Source organism: Anomaloglossus baeobatrachus, chromosome 4 (assembly GCF_048569485.1).
Source record: "Anomaloglossus baeobatrachus isolate aAnoBae1 chromosome 4, aAnoBae1.hap1, whole genome shotgun sequence".
Taxonomy (NCBI): Eukaryota; Metazoa; Chordata; class Amphibia; order Anura; family Aromobatidae; genus Anomaloglossus; species Anomaloglossus baeobatrachus.
In genome coordinates this window covers 284,782,855-284,800,876 of record NC_134356.1, presented here as the reverse complement: position 1 = coordinate 284,800,876, position 18,022 = coordinate 284,782,855, and the positions used below count along the sequence as shown (strand labels likewise).

The 18,022-nt window shown below is 43.0% G+C and overlaps 1 protein-coding gene across 1 annotated transcript in view; it reads right to left on the bottom strand.

Moving 5' to 3' along the window:
• TPH2 (tryptophan hydroxylase 2) overlaps positions 1 to 18,022 on the bottom strand; it is a 737,869-nt gene that overhangs the window by 596,678 nt on the left and 123,169 nt on the right. The window contains exons 4-5 of the mRNA XM_075344895.1: positions 15,203 to 15,303; positions 1,392 to 1,459 (exon numbers count right to left, since the gene is read on the bottom strand). Coding sequence (XP_075201010.1) covers positions 1,392 to 1,459; positions 15,203 to 15,303 — 169 coding nt within the window. The remainder of the gene's footprint in view (positions 1 to 1,391; positions 1,460 to 15,202; positions 15,304 to 18,022) is intronic.

The following is an 18,022-nucleotide window of genomic DNA, read 5'->3' as shown; positions in this document are numbered from 1 at the left end:
GTGTAAGCGATGTTGTGCGCCACAGACAACAATTTGCCCGTGTTGCACAACCGACGGGGGCGGGTATGATTGCTTGCGATCTCGCACCGTGTAAAGTACCCTTTAGAACGGGCCTTAAATACATATCATGCGCTGTGAAAATCAGTGAAGGAATGAAGATTACATATTGTAAGTTAGTCCAATTCTGTTAAAAAGGCAGATTTCAGGGGAAAAGGGTGAATTAAAGGGATTTGCAGCATTTTTAGCAATACTTAATCTTATTAATACTTAATTTAAAACTGACAATATGTCACAAAGCACAGACCTAGCCACAGAGACTTAGACAATATTAAACCCAGTAGTAGAACACACAAAAAGTGGGTGTGAGGGCAGGAGCTAGGGGTTGAATACTAGCTGTTTCCCACACCACTATCACCCTACCCTGCCGCTGAGGTTGGCACCATAAATATCGATGTGGCGCACTTACTCACTGATGACTGTCCCTAGTACCTTTCCTTTAACTCCCTATTAGAATAATGCAATAATAAATACTTACACTAGAGTAGAAAGGCACCAAACTGATTCAGAATGTCAATATAGTCACACTGAATATAGAATAAATACAGGGGATATAAGGTTAGGAAATAAATTACTTAGCTTATCAACAATTTATTTCCATGGTCCAGTCACCAGTCAAGCATGGTGGGGATATCAGCAGAACAGAGCTTCTCCATTGCTCGATGCGTGTGTCCCCCTATTAATTCTTACATGTGGTTCATCAGGAGACAAGAGATGGCACGGTTGCATTATTTAGGTCTAATAAGCAGGACCTGGTTATTAGAGCAGTCGAGCATCAAGCAATGGATAAGCTCTGTTATGCTGATATCCCTACCATGCTTTTCTGGTGACTGGACCCAGGAAATGAATTATTGATAAGCTAAGTAATTTATTTGTTTCTAGCCCTTGTATTTTTTCTATATTCAGTGAGTGTGCCTATACTGACATTCTGAATCAGTGTGGTGCCTTTCTACACTTTTAGTGTAATTATTTATTATTGCATTATCCTAATAGGAAGTTTAGGGAAAGGCACTGGGGACAGTCGTCGGTGAGTGGTGGCGTCACATTTCAGATATTCGTGTTTTCCTGAGCATGGCACCCCTAAGTGAAACTGAATAAATCGAGTCATCTTGAAGAGCTTGTTCCCATTTTTTCAAAATGTGCATATCATTAACATGTCTATCAATTGTGTAATTTTCATAATAATAAGAAGAACAAGAATAAGAATTGCATTGTTGAAGAATCTACATTTGTATATGTGCAAAAATATGGAAGAACTATAGCATGAGAATATAAATGTAAGTACAAATCATTACAAATCATAAAGCTGGAAGGAAACTGTGACCAAAACTTACTATTTATAACTCATGGCCACATCCACAAAGTATTGTCTTCTTTGTCGATATACATTGTCTTTAAATCCCTGTAAAGAAAAGCAGCCAAGCTGAGTACAGTGAAATTCACAAAAGGAATCATTACAGGAAAAGATATACAAAGAAATCTATCTACACACTATCTGCATAAATGGCCATGTAATTATCACACATCACTGGAGCAATGTGGATGATTTGTCTTAACTAACTCAAGATTGTAAGGAAACTCGGAGCCTTCAGATCTGGGCTGAGGAGCCCAGTGAAGCCATTGTCAGGAACCTTTGTCAGTAATAGGGTCATACACTTTTGCAGGCAGGAGCATAGCTATATTAGGTGCAGAGGTTGCAAACGCACACAGGGCCTGGAGCCTAAGGGGTACTTCACACACAGTGAGATTGCTACTGAGATCGCTGTTGAGTCACGGTTTTTGTGACGCAGCAGTGACCTCATTAGCGATCTCGCTGTGTGTGACACTGAGCAGCGATATAGCCCCTGCTGTGAGATCGCTGCTCGTTACACACAGCCCTGGTTCTTTTTTTATTGCTGCTCTCCCGCTGATAAGTGTGGCGCCCTGGACTAGCCAGGTCGTCACAGGTACTACAACATACACCCCCACCCTGAGACAGGCACATCAGACAGACACAAAATCCTTGTTGCCTCCCTCCAGGGGCTGATGTCCACACCAGGTGGGGTGGAGCCAGGCAGTTGGCCCCACCCACTGAGGAGTACACAGTCCTGGAGGCGGGAGAAGGAAGTCAGAGTAGTAAGTGAGAAGTGAGAAAGGAGTGAGGAGTGAAGTAGAAATGGAGTAGCAAACTGACCGTGTCCGGGTGTGTGGCCCGGGCACTAAGAGCAAGGTTGGCAGACGGTGGTGGCCGTCAGCAGGAGAGGCAGATCAACGCAGAACCGTAGGACCGGGGACGGGCGGTAGCCCGCCAGTACCGAACCGGGGAGCGAAGTGAAGCCAGCACACACAGGCAGGGCCTACGGACCCCTGTCCAGGCTTGGAGTTGCCATTAGAGGTCAAATCCGTCAGTGACCAGAACCCCAGGGGTTTCCTAACAGCCAAGACCCGATTGAAGGCAACCGTCCAACCAACAGAAGGAAATACAGCTACCGCCACAGCTAGAGTTCCAAGTGCCAGAGCCTGCGGGCAAAAGGGCTCCTCCGGCACATATATATACGCTGGGGAGCGGGTTACCGGTGGGAATCCATCGGGACCAAACATACACAAAGGTGCAGGGAAAGGCAGCCACCCCTAACCGTCCAGGAGAAGCCACAGCAGCCGGCTGCGGGACCCGTCCATCCAGCCATTTGGTTTACCAGAGACTTTGCGTACCTTTGTGGCTGAGTGAGTACAACCATGCCGTCTGGCACCGCCCTGTGCAGTCCAAGCGACCCTGCACCCATCCAACCCTGCCTCCCCGTCATCTCACCGGGCCCCGGGACAACCAACCCCTACCCACGGAGGGGGAAAACAACATCCCAGCTGCTCCCTGCCATCGCTCCCGAGATCCCCGTCACCAGCAGCGGTGGTGCCCAACCTCACCACAACCCGTGGGTGGCGTCACGGACCAAATCCCCAAACCAAACTACCCCCTTTCACTCACGGGCGAGGAGCGCCGCTCGAGTCCTCGGATCCGGCCCACCGTTCGTGCCACCGAGCAGCCATCGCATCAGCGCCGGACCCGAGCATTAGTGAGCGCAGCGTAGCGGCGTCCTTCCCCGCCCGCAACATAAGCACACATCGCTGTGTGTGACAGAGAGAGAGCAACAATCCTGAATGTGCAGGGAGCAGGAGCCGGCGTCTGACAGCCTGTGGTAAGCTGTAACCAAGTTACCACTGGCCATTAGCACATATACTGAAAACTAAGTGGTGTGTGAATACACTGACAGAAAGCGAGTAGTGTGTTGTACTGACCTGCCACTGCAGGCTCTACTTTTCATTTCTCCACTGAAGAACTCTCCCATCACACGGAGAGGGAAACGCGTTGGGAGGGGTTTTGTATATACTTTGGGGTAGCAATCCTGACTTGGGTGCTGCCCTTGTAAGGGCGGAAGTTATCGCATGGGCACGACAGGGGTAGTGTAATTGTATTTTTCTTCACCCCCTATATTACATCATTGGTCTGGTGCCCGCCCGCCTTGGATTGTACAGTGGTGTGGATCTCTCAGGAGAAGAATTGGGTGAGATCCTTCCTTTTATTATATTTTGCATTGCACTTTGATCTATCATGATTTTATATTATATTTATTAAAAGTTATATTTTAATCCTTGCTTTACTAATATTATAATCAGGATTTAGGCTGTATCTCCTTGCCGATTGGCAGGTTTGCTTTTCTTATTTAAGCTGTAACCAAGGTAAACATCGGGAAACCAAGGTGGTTACCCGATATTTACCTTCGTTACCAGCCTCCGCAGCTCTCACGCTGCCAGTGCTGGCTCCTGCTCCCTGCACACGCTAAGCTAAGCGGTGTGCGCTGGTAACTAAGGAAAACATCGGGTAACCATACCCAATGTTTACCTTAGTTACCAGTGTCCGCAGCTTCCAGACGCCGGCTCCCTGCAAGCGCAGCGTTGCTTGCACGTCACTGTTGGCTGGGGGCTGGTCACTGGTCGCTGGTGAGATCTGCCTGTTTGACAGCTCACCAGCGACCATGTAGCGACGCAGCAGCGATCCTGACCAGGTCAGCTCGCTGGTGGGATCGCTGCTGCGTCGCTAAAGTGTGACGGTACCCTATGGGGGAAAAAGGTCATTTTGGCCTATGTGAAAAGACCATTAATCTTAAAGATCTGTGATAATTTTGGGAACTTGTGTAGGTTTTGCATTGGGGCCATGAGCTTCAAGTTATGCCACTGTTAGTAGGCAAATATATGCTGAAAGTGTACCCTTGTACCATACATCTCTGAAAAAATGTTAAACCCTTGTAGGAATCCCCATAGAGCACATCATAGTCAGTGCTGTCTGTCATGGATCAGGAGCTGTAGCTAATTTATTTTTTTTATCATAGAACAAAAAAAGCATAAATACAAATTCTCCTGTAAACCGAGCCCAAGCAATTTTTTCCCACAACGTTCCATGGCCAGCTACCAGAGCTGAGTGTAGGGTCTAATACCATGTAGTATTGACCAGCACATGCATTCATCATTTTCTTCTTCAATTTCAATTTCTGTTTTGATAAAAGGATTGTGACTTTGTAATGTATGATAAATATAGAAAACACTGTATATATAAGGAATATACATTTGTAGATTTATTACCGTAGGATGTCATATGCTCAATGGTAATCTGTAATATCTATGGCTGTAACTGTGTTCTGTTATCAAATATTAATGGTAGTATCAATCATTATGATTTTAACTATACGTATACTTTGGTGCATAAAGTAGGCTAGTATATATATATATATATATATATATATATATATATATATATATATATATATATATAAAATGTATAGACAAATCTAGCAATTTCATAGTATGCATCTGACCAGTGACCATGATTGCCTTGCAGCTTTAGGTTCCTGTGTTCAAATGTAACCAAGGAAAACATACAGTGCCTACAAGTAGTATTCAACCCCCTGCAGATTTAGCAGGTTTGATAAGATGCAAATAAGTTAGAGCCTGCAACTTCAAACAAGAGCAGGATTTATTAACAGATGCATAAATCTTACAAACCAACAAGTTATGTTGCTCAGTTAAATTTTAATAAATTTTCAACATAAAAGTGTGGGTCAATTATTATTCAACCCCTAGGTTTAATATTTTGTGGAATAACCCTTGTTTGCAATTACAGCTAATAATCGTCTTTTACTGTATAAGACCTGATCAGGCTGGCACAGGTCTCTGGAGTTATCTTGGCCCACTCCTCCATGCACCTCTTCTCCAAGTTATCTAGGTTCTTTGGGTGTCTCATGTGGACTTTAATCTTGAGCTCCTTCCACAAGTTTTCAATTGGGTTAAGGTCAGGAGACTGACTAGGCCACTGCAACACCTTGATTTTTTTCCCTCTTGAACCAGGCCTTGGTTTTCTTGGCTGTGTGCTTTGGGTTGTTGTCTTGTTGGAAGATGAAATGACGACCCATCTTAAGATCCTTGATGGAGGAGCAGAGGTTCTTGGCCAAAATCTCCAGGTAGGCCGTGCTATCCATCTTCCCATGGATGCGGACCAGATGGCCAGGCCCCTTGGCTGAGAAACAGCCCCACAGCATGATGCTGCCACCACCATGCTTGACTGTAGGGATGGTATTCTTGGGGTCGTATGCAGTGCCATCCAGTCTCCAAATGTCACGTGTGTGGTTGGCACCAAAGATCTCGATCTTGGTCTCATCAGACCAGAGAACCTTGAACCAGTCTGTCTCAGAGTCCTCCAAGTGATTATGAGCAAACTGTAGACGAGCCTTGACATGACGCTTTGAAAGTAAAGGTACCTTACGGGCTCGTCTGGAACGGAGACCATTGCGGTGGAGTACGTTACTTATGGTATTGACTGAAACCAATGTCCCCACTGCCATGAGATCTTCCCAGAGCTCCTTCCTTGTTGTCCTTGGGTTAGCCTTGACTCTTCGGACAAGCCTGGCCTCGGCACGGGTGGAAACGTTCAAAGGCTGTCCAGGCCGTGGAAGGCTAACAGTAGTTCCATAAGCCTTCCACTTCCGGATGATGCTCCCAACAGTGGAGACAGGTAGGCCCAACTCCTTGGAAAGGGTTTTGTACCCCTTGCCAGCCTTGTGACCCTCCACGATCTTGTCTCTGATGGCCTTGGAATGCTCCTTTGTCCTTCCCATGTTGCCCAAGTATGAGTGCTGTTCACAAGTTTGGGGAGGGTCTTAATTAGTCAGAAAAGGCTGGAAAAAGAGATAATTAATCCAAACATGTGAAGCTCATTGTTCTTTGTGCCTGAAATACTTCTTAATACTTTATGGGAACCAAACAGATTTCTGGTGGTTTGAGGGGTTGAATAATAAATGACCCTCTGAATAAACTTTTCACAATTTAAAAAAAAAAAAAAAAAAAAAAAAAAAGAAATAACATTCTTTTTTGCTGCAGTGCATTTCACACTTCCAGGCTGATCTACAGTCCAAATGTCACAATGCCAAGTTAATTCCGAATGTGTAAACCTGCTAAATCTGCAGGGGGTTGAATACTACTGGTAGGCACTGTATGTAGTTTGCATTTTTTCATCATGTTTGTATTGTTGTCTGGTTCCATTTCACACCCCAAAACCATATCACGTTAGTCTCTAGTATGTTTGAGAGATAGAATAATTAAATTGTAAAGAAATACACTTTAGATTAAGGTCATCTGAACACAATCTTGAAGAATAAGCTGACCATCTAATGTGTATGAAGGCTTTTTTAAGGATCAGACATGTTTAATTACAATGCCCATTCTTTAGTTTCCATGTGAGATAAGCCATCACTAGAGTTGTTGGGCAGTGGCATACTCACTTCTCCTGACTGAAAACACATCCGCTCGAGAGAGTTGGGATAGATAGCCAAACAAGAGTTAAGCTCACTATTATTTAAAAAGATGGGTACTTTCAAACCCAGTGTGATCAGGGACTTGTGTGTGGTAACCTCTATAAAGAGCTGAAAATATGCTGATCCTATGTATAAGTGGCATATAAGGCTTCATATCAGCAGTCCATGAAACACGGTCCTAGCATAAGGCACAGACTCATTGTTGGTCTCATGGCCTGAACTTGACTGTCTCACATATCACCTATAAGACTGTCAAATCTGGTTCAGGAGGCCTGCAACCAGTCCATACATTGCCATGTGTACTCAGAACAAAATACATGGACATCTGAATGAGGCCTAAAACATGATCAGAATCAATCCATAAACAAGGAAGAGCATCATTATAATGCAGAAGAGTTGCTGAAATTATTGAAAACTTATAAAACCACAGTCATTAGCAGCAGTCTGCATTCTGCTTATAGATTTATTATCGTATTGATTTTTCTATGCAGTATGTACAAAATGTCAATGTGACGATTCTTAAAAGGGGTTCACCAGGACTATTTTTTATCTTTGGGCCTAAGAACTAATAGGTAGGTAGTTGCTACCGTAACTGTTCTGCAGCTTCCACTGACATCAATTGAGAGCAGCAGCTTGTCTTCCTCTCTACTCTCTACTCTGTTGATGGGGCTTTATTGTCGACAGCATGCTAATTAACAGCCAGTTCCCCACTGCATAATTCCAGTCGTGCCCTGTTGACAGAGCAGCTCTGTTGACATGATACAGTAGATTAGCCAACAAGAGCAGCCTGTGACTGCTGTAAGCCAGCTCTGAGTAGAACAGGCAGGTAGTTGGCAACTACCTGCCTATTAGCTCCTAAGCAAATTGTTAAAAATAAAATTGCTTCAGACATCACCTTTAAGTGAAAATTTGATTTTACCTCAATTTAATTTATAGTTCAATGTTAAGGATGAGCAGACCTGGGGATGTTCGGATTTGTCAGTTTCGGTCAAAATTTAGTTAAAAGTTCGATCTGGTACCCCAGCTTGACCTGAGCTTGACCCTGGACCACTAACCTCATATAAGTCAATGGGGACCTGAACTTTAGTGCTGTAAAATTGTCATAGTAAGGGTTAGGCATGTGCAAAAGGAAGCAAAATGGGTGTAGGAGCAGGACAATTGTCCTGCAAACAAATGTGAATAAAGAATAAATAAAAAAAAAAGATGTGGGGTTTCCCGCTGTGTGTGTTTTCTTTTAACTTTACACTTACCAGGTTAGTAATGGAGTAATGGAGTAAAGGAGTTAGTAATGGAGGTGTCTGATAGACGCCTTTCCATTACTAACCCCTGAGCTTGATGCCAGCCATGAATTCACAGCTGACATCAACCCCAAAAATATTACCCTATTTACCACTGTACCAGGGGAATCAGGAAGAGCCTGTAAAAGGGCCAGTAATGGCGCATCTAGTGGATATGCCACTTCTGCAGCAGCTGCGGGCTGCTATTTTTAGATTGGGAAGGGCCAAATAACCATGGGCCATCCTAGCCTGATAATACCAGCCCTCAGCTGTCTGCTTTACCTTGACTGGTTATCAAAAATAGGGGGACCAAACATCATTTTTTTATTTGTCTTTTGTTCCCAGCTGCGTCCAGGCATCTACACCATGCCGAAAAGCTTGTAGCCTTTCAACAAACTTTAATCAGCATCTGAACTGCAGTGTAATTCTAAACTTGGACACGGACTTCTGTGAAAAATCAGTATTTGGATTTGAGCCCTGGACACTAGGTGTTTGGTCCGGACCCCAAGCTTTACACTTCGGGTTCGCTCATTCATACTCAACATTCCTTGTATGTCAGTGATATTTTTTATTCAGTGATATTTAGTCAGTTTGTGTTGGTTAAAATACACTTGTGCCAAAGCAAACTTAGAAAGTCCTTTAGATGTACTTGAGGAAAGGGTTGATAATCTCTGTGTTAAATCACACTAAAGCAAACTTACCAAAGTGGAGTAGTGTGAGAAATTGTTGTAAATGGGTTATAAAACATCAACGGTATTATAATAATACAAGCTTTATTTCTACACGGCATGGAAATTTCTCTGTAAGCAGAACTTTAAGTAAAAACAGTTCCAGTGAATCCTTTACATTTTTATGTCTCCTCAGATTAGGATGTCAAGTGATTTAACTGCATTATAAACTATGAAATATCACAGCAAATTTGAGAAAAGTCTGTTTTTGTTATTTAAGGGTATTGCACATATACTGTGCCGTTTTTCAGAGCCGTAAAAGAAACACATACAGGGGCTTAAAATGTGCTATAAAACACGCGCACAATAAGTAGAGATGTTGTAAATGTCAACGCTCTGCATACATTTCTTGTTATTTCCCGAATACAAATGAGATTTCATTATTCGACAAAAGATGGAAGATATCAATCTTAATTTGCACCCCTTTTATTTTCCAGATGTTGCAGGCAGCAAAAAATATCCGCTGAAAAGGAAATTGCCACTCTGAGGCTGAAATTAAATTCCGATAAGCAAGTCCACTTCAAAGTGCTGACATGTTTGAAGCTGAACACCAGCAACGTATCTCTCTGTTTTGTATATTCTTGAAGAAAACCATTCTGCTCTTTTAAGTACCGCTGTAACGCGGCCTAATGGAATTGGACAGTAAATATACAGTTTCCCGGTATCTTCCACGCAGAGTAGAGAAGGGAATAAATGTTGGTGTAAATGATTGGTGTATTATCCCAAGGGGTCTAACCAGTCCGAAGTAATTCTTGATTAAACAGAATCTGCAGTGACAGACCGAACTGTTTATCTGGACTTTCATTAATCCACCGTGATCTATAAAGATGGCAGGCAGCTAAATAGTGGAGCTTATCATAGCAATCCCAATACTAATTACGGCCGGCTATAAAGTAATATTTATATGACTCTTTGATTAATCTGCTCTTTGCAATCCAATTGACGCACGATAATTCATCAAAAAAGCCAATCTTAATGGTAGTGAAAGACATTTCTGAGCTCTTGTTGTCAGCTGAGGTAGAAATATTCGGTGTGTGTTTATGGTGGTTTATGAGGTAAGGAGCCCAGCTGCGCTGTTTAAGAGCTGAGCATTTACCGCTATAACTTATGAAGCACCTCCAATATTCTACGGGTGAATTACAAACTTTCTCCATTTATTGTCTGTACACCTTTGTCGTGCCCTAACTCATGCTAATCCTGTCAGAAGAAAGCTCGCAGCTGGCATTTTCCTTCAACGCTCATTGTTTGCCGTGTTCCACAGCAATGGGTTATAACAAGCCATGCTTAGAGACCGGAGGATCAGGTGAACATGTGATGAGAGGAAAGCCGATGCAAATTATATTTATGGAAAAGACAACTATAACCATGACTTGGAAGGACTCCATGCTTTTTGCTTTTTTGTTTAAAAGCAGCGAACAGTTAATCGCCCGTCAGCCATCAGCATTGTTTGTGTCATGTTTTTTTCAATTAAATACTCCGCATATCTGACATGGTCTCATTAAAATTGTCTCTTTAGGGAGGAAGGAGACGAACTCTAGTGCCAAAAATTGGAAGGTGCAATCCTACAAGTCAAAAGTGGCAATTTAATGAGCCTTTTTATATGACTTAGGATTTATGACAGATCAGAACCTCAATTTGCAGACACAGTGTTTCGGGGTGATTGTCCCTCGACAGTGCAAAGTATGAGATCTGATCTGGCTGAATGAGAAGCTATAGTGGGGTCTAAAGGAAAAACATTTCTCCTTTCGGACACTGAAAAAACAATCTGGCTGCCAGTGAGGAGTCTTATAGCTGCAATGCTCCTCTGGGAGTAATGGTCTCATTACTATTTCACACAAGGATTATATCTAACAGTGAAGAATACAAGACATGTATCCAAGATGTAAAAGAGAATCAGATAGCCTCCCACTATGACGATGACACCAACCCTATTATTGTATTGTTCATTCACCAGAAAACTTATGTGGATTATTTTGTATGTTCCTACTAACTGACTAGAGATTAGTAAAGACAAGGGTTCAGGCCCTGCACCGCTCTCAATGCCGTTTTATGGGACACACTTTATGCGGCATGCGATGCCATTTGATGCAGAATCTCAAAGATACACAGGCTGCTCTAAGCACAAGCACATACTTCTGATACAGAAAACAGAGTGATGGCTTTCCTGCAATTCTCATAGATACCAGCCCAAGAATATGGTGACGTCTCACATGGATGTTCCGTGTCTAAAAGAATCAGGAACCGTGTGCCACATGGGGATATGGTCAGGTTTTACTAACAGAGCACTATGTGGTTGGCATCATTATTAGGGGCACTGCATGGGTGGCACTGTTTACTTGACTACTTTAAAGTTAACTTACTGGTGATGAGCAAGCACTACAATGCTTGGGTGCTCTGTACTCATTAGCAGAAATATTCTGAAAAAATGCTTGAGTCCCCCATTGACTTTCATTATACTCAGGCGCTCGAGTAGTGCCCATTAGAGCATCCAAATGCTCGTTACGAGTACCGAGGACCTGGGCATGGTAGTGCTCACTCATCACTAGAACTTACCATTAAGATCAAACCTCTGAAGCAATCTATATGGGTACATAGGTCATAGAAAGATAAATGCATCTTACCTTGATATGCACAAGCCATTGCCTTATTGCAGAGAATCCACTTTTTTATTAATTTGCAAATGAGGCATTCAGTGATCTGAGCATGACAAGGTGCTTCTGCAGATAGAGCCTCATTAGCCTATTTCATGCTTACTGATATCTCTGTATGTAAATTGATTCCTCGCTGTAAGTGAGATATGAGTTCATGGACTATCGCGTGTCGCACATTTCGGATCATTTGATTCTGCACGATCGTCTGCCCTTTTAAGGGTACTGGCTCTTGGGAAGTGCTTTCTGATGCCTAGAGCATTTAATGCCTCATTTGCATACTAATATAAACCTGAATTTCTCTGGAATAAGGCAACGGATTGCGGATATTGAGGTATCAATACACTGGAGATCAAAATTAGAGAACAATGTATGATCACTTGCTTTTTTCAGAAGTAATGTAATCTACATTGATCAACATTTGAAGGTTTTTTGTAAGGGGTACACCATGCCACTAAAACAGTTTTTTACAAAAGATCCAAAGTTTAGCAACATCAACTTCTCTTGCTATGGGTGATAGGGTCCCCCTTTTGGCCTTCATCTGGACAACCTGCTGCTTGAGGGTTTCAGTCACTTTGGAATGGCACACCAGTTTTTCAAAGTCAGTGCAAACTGGAAAGTTAGACTGCCAGTTACATAGGGTTTGTTAGATAATTTAGGAAATTAGCACTAGGGCCAGATTAGTCAATAACTTGCTGGAATCTGAAAGTGTTCTCTAAATTTGATCAGTGTTCTTTTACATGTATCTCATTTAGATTTTTATTATGTGCTTTGGAATAAATTCAATGTATGGAATAAGGTTAAAATACTGCTAGTTTACGCATGTTCGGATATAATCACATAGGACCACACAATGTACTTAACATTTAAGAAAATGTGTGTTGTTCTCTAATTTTAATCTCCAGTGTACATTTATCTTTCTGTTACCTAAGTGTCCATATAGGCGGTTTAGAAGGGATAATCTTAAGCTGGTGTCACACTAAACGACAGCGACAACGACGTCGCTGTTACGTCACCATTTTCGGTGACGTAACAGCGACCTTGTAAGTCGCTGTTATGATCGCTGCTTAGCTGTCAAACACAGCAGAAGCAGCGATCATAAGGTCGCTGTGCTACATGTTCAGAGAGCAGGGAGCCGCGCTTAGCGCTGGCTCCTTGCTCTCCTGCAGCACACATCGGGTTAATTAACCCGATGTGTGCTGCAGCTATATGTCACAGTTCAGAGAGCAGGGAGCCGCGCTTAGCGCTGGCTCCTTGCTCTCCTGCAGCACACATCGGGTTAATTAACCCGATGTGTGCTGCAGCTACATGTCACAGTTCAGAGAGCAGGGAGCCGCGCTTAGCGCTGGCTCCTTGCTCTCCTGCAGCACACATCGGGTTAATTACCCGATGCGTACTGCAGCCACATGTCACTGTGCAGGAGCCGGCACTGGCAGCAAGAGCGGAGGCTGGTAACCAGCGTAAACATCGGGTAACCAGGGAAAGGTCTTCCCTTGGTTACCCGATGTTTACGCTGGTTACAGCTTACCGCAGCTGCCAGACGCCGGCTCCTGCTCACTGATCGCTTCATTTCGTCGCTCTCTCGCTGTCACACACAGCTTTGTGTGTGTCACAGCGGGAGAGTGACGACCAAAAAATGAAGCTGGACATTCAGCAACGACCGGCGACCTCACAGCAGGGGCCAGGTCGTTGCTGGATGTCACACACAGCGACAGCGACGGGACGTCGCTGCAACGTCACAGAAAATGGTGACGTAGCAGCGACGTCGTTGTCGTCGTCGTTATGTGTGACACCAGCTTTAGTGGCAGATTCCCTTAAAAGAAATATTCCTATCTTACCTATTGATAGCGTTCCTGGAGACAAAGTGGAAAGTTGGCCCCGCTTGTGTGCAGCTCTCTCCATTATTGTAGTTTATGGAAGAGGTGCACATATAGTCATTTTTGCAGCACATGGACAACTCTGTGAGGGATTAAGAGAACACCATTCTTCTAATAGATGAAAGTTCCATAAGTGGCCATTCATTCTTTAGACATTTAATACACATGCAAATGTAGCTTAATCCAGTTCGAGCAACGTGGATGGGATTTATAGAACCCTAATGCCCACTGTGCTGTTTTACTCAGCATAAATTGACCTGCAGTGCGTGTTTAAGATCCACAAGATGACACTTTCTCATGACTACGCTGAGTTTTAATGCAGTTTTCCCCCACAGAATTACATTAAAGGCAGAAAGTCTGCGTTTTTGCTGGGGAAACACACCATGAATGCTTTTAATCAGTATATGAATATATCAATAAAGTTTTGTTAAAGCCAAAACAGAAAGTATCAAGAACCAAACAAACTTTACTTAAAGCATTACACACCAAACAGAGACAAAAGCCAAAGCGTCAAAAACACACATAAAAAAACACACTAAAAAACCCCATGAAAAAAATGCCGGTAATCTAATAGGTACAGAAATTCTGCAGCATCAAAATCTCACCAAAAGCTCATTGTTAGAATGTAGCCTATGGGGAATATTGAACGATAGGGGCTATTGCCAATAATGTACTAACAATGGTTTCAAGGTACAAGTACAGATGCAATACGGCAAGTTGTGGTAATCTGTATACTGTTACCAAGTATTTCCAAGTATTGGCTGTGCTTTAGCGGCCATGGGTAGTACTCATGGTTTACCGCTAATAGCTAGGCTGCTGATGGACTTGCCATTGTTTCAACTTGCAAATACAGGTACAAACGGCAATCAGAGATCAATGGTGAACATTACCCACAGATGTGACATTTTTTTGATGCATTTTTGTCATGGTAAGAACGCATTTTTATGCAGTGATTTGCCAAAGTTGTGGCAAAAGTGGTGTGGTTCTATCGGAATTGCAGACAAAAAATGACAGTAATAATAATATAATATTTATTCATTTATATAGCGCTGTTAATTCCACAGCACTTTACATACATTGGCAACACTGTCCCCATTGGGGCTCACAATCTAGGTTCCCTATCAGTATGTTTTTGGAGTGTGGGAGAAAACCAGAGTACCCAGAGGAAACCCACGCAAACACGGGGAGAACATACAAACTCCTTGCAGATGGTGTCCTTGGTGGGATTTGAACCCAGGACCCCAGCATTACAAGACTGCACTAGCTGCAACATGTGAACTCAGTCTGAGGGCTCATGAGGAAGACCATTTTTTCCAGTCTGAGTATAATCCCACACAACACCGGATCACACTCGGACCACTTTTATTCAATGAGTCAGTGCACATGTACGATTTTTTCTAGGTGGTCTCAGGAAAAAAAATCACAGCTAGCAAGGCTTGGCTCCATAAATCGGATTGCACTTGGCCATTCAAGTATATGGGTCTGTGAAAAAAATTGTACTGCACTCACATGACATCGACGTGCAGGTCCAATTGCAGGAACAGAATATAACTAACTAAAAATATGCAGTGTGGATTGCTCTAAATAGAAAGTTAAATTTCCTTAAAATTTCAGTTAAAATACCGCCTTAAACTAATGCATTTCGTCCTGAGTGTGTTTCTCCTGCCAGTCACATACATACACTTCCAGCAATAAAAACTAAGTTGCAGACTTGTTTGTTCATTATGTGTATTTATGATATCATCTATCATCATGTACCACATATATCATACTTACAGGGTGGTCAGCATCCAATTCTGAACCGTACATAAGAACCCTGTGAGAACATTTATCAAGTTCTGAGATCTTTCTTGGAAACCAAGGGACTCCATCAAGTTCTACTGGAAAGAAAAAAACAGAGCATGAAGTTCAGAAATGAAAGAAAGGCTCCAGAACAGACAAATATTTCACTGTCATTCTCCTCATCTTCCTCTATGAAAACCTCTCAATTACAAAAAAATTATCCACACTTCATTGCTGAGAACTAAAGATCATCCCCGTAAAATACAGAAGGTAGTTACTGCATATCGGGCTACGTTCACACGAGAGAATAGAATATTGTCTGCTTTTCATCCAGGAAAAAACGGTGATTTTAAATTTCTATTACCTAGCATCCATACATATACTGTATACTATAGATATATATATATACTGTATATATATATATATATATTTTATATATATATATATATATATATATATATATATATATATATATGTGTGCATCTCAATAAATTAGAATATCCTCAAAAAAATAGTTTATTTCAGTAATTCAATGCAAAAAGGAAACTCATATAATATATAGAGTCATTACACACAGTGATCTATTTCAAGTGTTTATTTCTGTTATTGTTGATGATTATGGCTTACAGCCAATGAAAACCCAAAAGTCATTATCTAAGAAAACTAGAATATTATAAAAGAACAACTGAACAAATGATTATAAACTCAGAAATGTTGGCCTAATAAAAAGTTTGTACGGTACATTTACTCAATACTTGGTCGGGGCTCCTTTTGCATAAATTACTACGTCAATGCGGCGTGACATGGAGGTGATCAGCCTGTGGCACTGCTGAGGTGTTATGGAAGTGCAGGTGCTTTGATAGCAGCCTTCAGCTTGTCTACGTTGTTGGGTCTGGTGTCTCTCATCTTCCTCTTGACAATATCCCATAGATTCTCTATGGGGTTTAGGTCAGGTGAGTTTGCTGGCCAATCAAGCACACTGATACTGTGGTTATTAAACCTGATATTGGTACTTTTGGCAGTGTGGACAGGTGCCAAATCCTGCTGGAAAATGAAATTTCCATCTTCAAAAAGCTTGTCAGAAGAGGGAAGCATGAAGTGCTCTAAAATTTCCTGATAGACGGCTGCGCTGACTTTGGTCTTGATAAAACACAGTGGACCTACACCAGCAGATGACATGGCTCCCCAAACCATCACTGAGGCTAGGTTCATACACTGCGTTTTTTTGACGCTGCGTTTTTGTGCGTTTTTTGCTGCAAGAACCGCGCAAAAACGCACACGCGTCAAAAAAAACACGGCAAAAAACGTGCGCGTTTGGCCGCGATTTGGTGCGTTTTTTGCTGCATTTTGCTGCGTTTTTGCTCACTGCGTCTTTATGCGTTTTTTATCAGTGAACAAAAAAAAAGGTCTGATGTCATTTCCTTCTTCAATATGTTCTTCATTCTCCACTAGTGTATGCAGGAGAGCAGACAGCTGCAGAACTACAAGGCTCAGCATACTCCATCCAATAGTGTATGCAGGAGAGCAGACAGCAGCTGCAGAACTTCAAGGCTCAGCATCCTCCATCCAATAGTGTATGCTGGAGGGAGAGTCAGGGGGTGCAGAACTACAAGGCTCATCATCCTCCATCCAATAGTGTATGCAGGAGAGCAGACAGCTGCAGAACTACAAGGCTCAGCATCCTCCATCCAATAGTGTATGCAGGAGAGCAGACAGCAGCTGTTGAACTACAAGGCTCAGCATCCTCCTTCCAGGACTGTGTGCAGGAGTTTTTTGTCCCCCCAAACAAAAAAAATGACGTGGGCTTCGCCATATTTTTGTATGCTAGCCGGGTACGGCAGGCAGGTACGGGCTGCCCCAAACCCCCAGCTGCCTATTTGTACCCGGCTGGGAACCAAAAATATAGAGAAGCCCTTTGTCACGCTGTACTCTAAGATGTACAATAGCAGTACAGCGCAGTAATGTGGGACTGAGAGGATTCCTGAAACTATCTGAGAAGGTAGTTAGCTGGTAAACCACTAGGGGGCGTAAAAGTGGAGGAAACGTATGAGCAGGGAATTCCCTAGCAGAGGTAATACTAGTCAAGCCCACCAGATGGCAGTAGAATCGTCAGAAAGCCGTGTCACAACATTAGGTCTTGTAAGTACACAAGGGCAAAGTCTAAACGTAGTCAGAGGGAAGCAAATCGTCAGTAGCCGGGAAATCAGAGCCTAGAAGCAAGGGGGAGTGGGAAGACAAGACAGAATAAAGGTAAACAGATAAGGAACAAACAGGGAGACTACGGCAGAGACACTGATGGAAACAGACAACAGAGGAGGTTACCAGGTCAGGTGAACACGGAGGTCAGGAGGGGGCAGGGCAGACAACAGGTCACTCAAGAGCCGAACACAGCAGAGCCAGAAGTATCACTGGCGAAGTCCAACAGAAACAGTGCCCTAATAAAGCAGCCTGACCTCCAGAACGAGGCAGAAAGGATTAACCCCTAACTTGACTTGCATCAGAAGTCAAACTAAAACAAAGGCTCAGCTCCAGCTGAGCCAGGAGTCAATCATGACACCCTTTTTTTTTAATTATTTCATGAATTTCATGAAATAATTAAAAAAAAATGACGTGAGCTTCGCCTAATTTTTGTGTCCAGCCGGATACAACTAGGCAGCTGGGGATTGGAATCCACAGTGCAGGGTGCCCATGCTTACTGGGCACCCCCGCTGCGAATTGCAGTCCGCAGCCACCCCAGAAAATGGCGCTTTCATAGAAGCGCCATCTTCTGGCGCTGTATCCAACTCTTCCAGCTGCCCTGATGCCGGGTGGCTC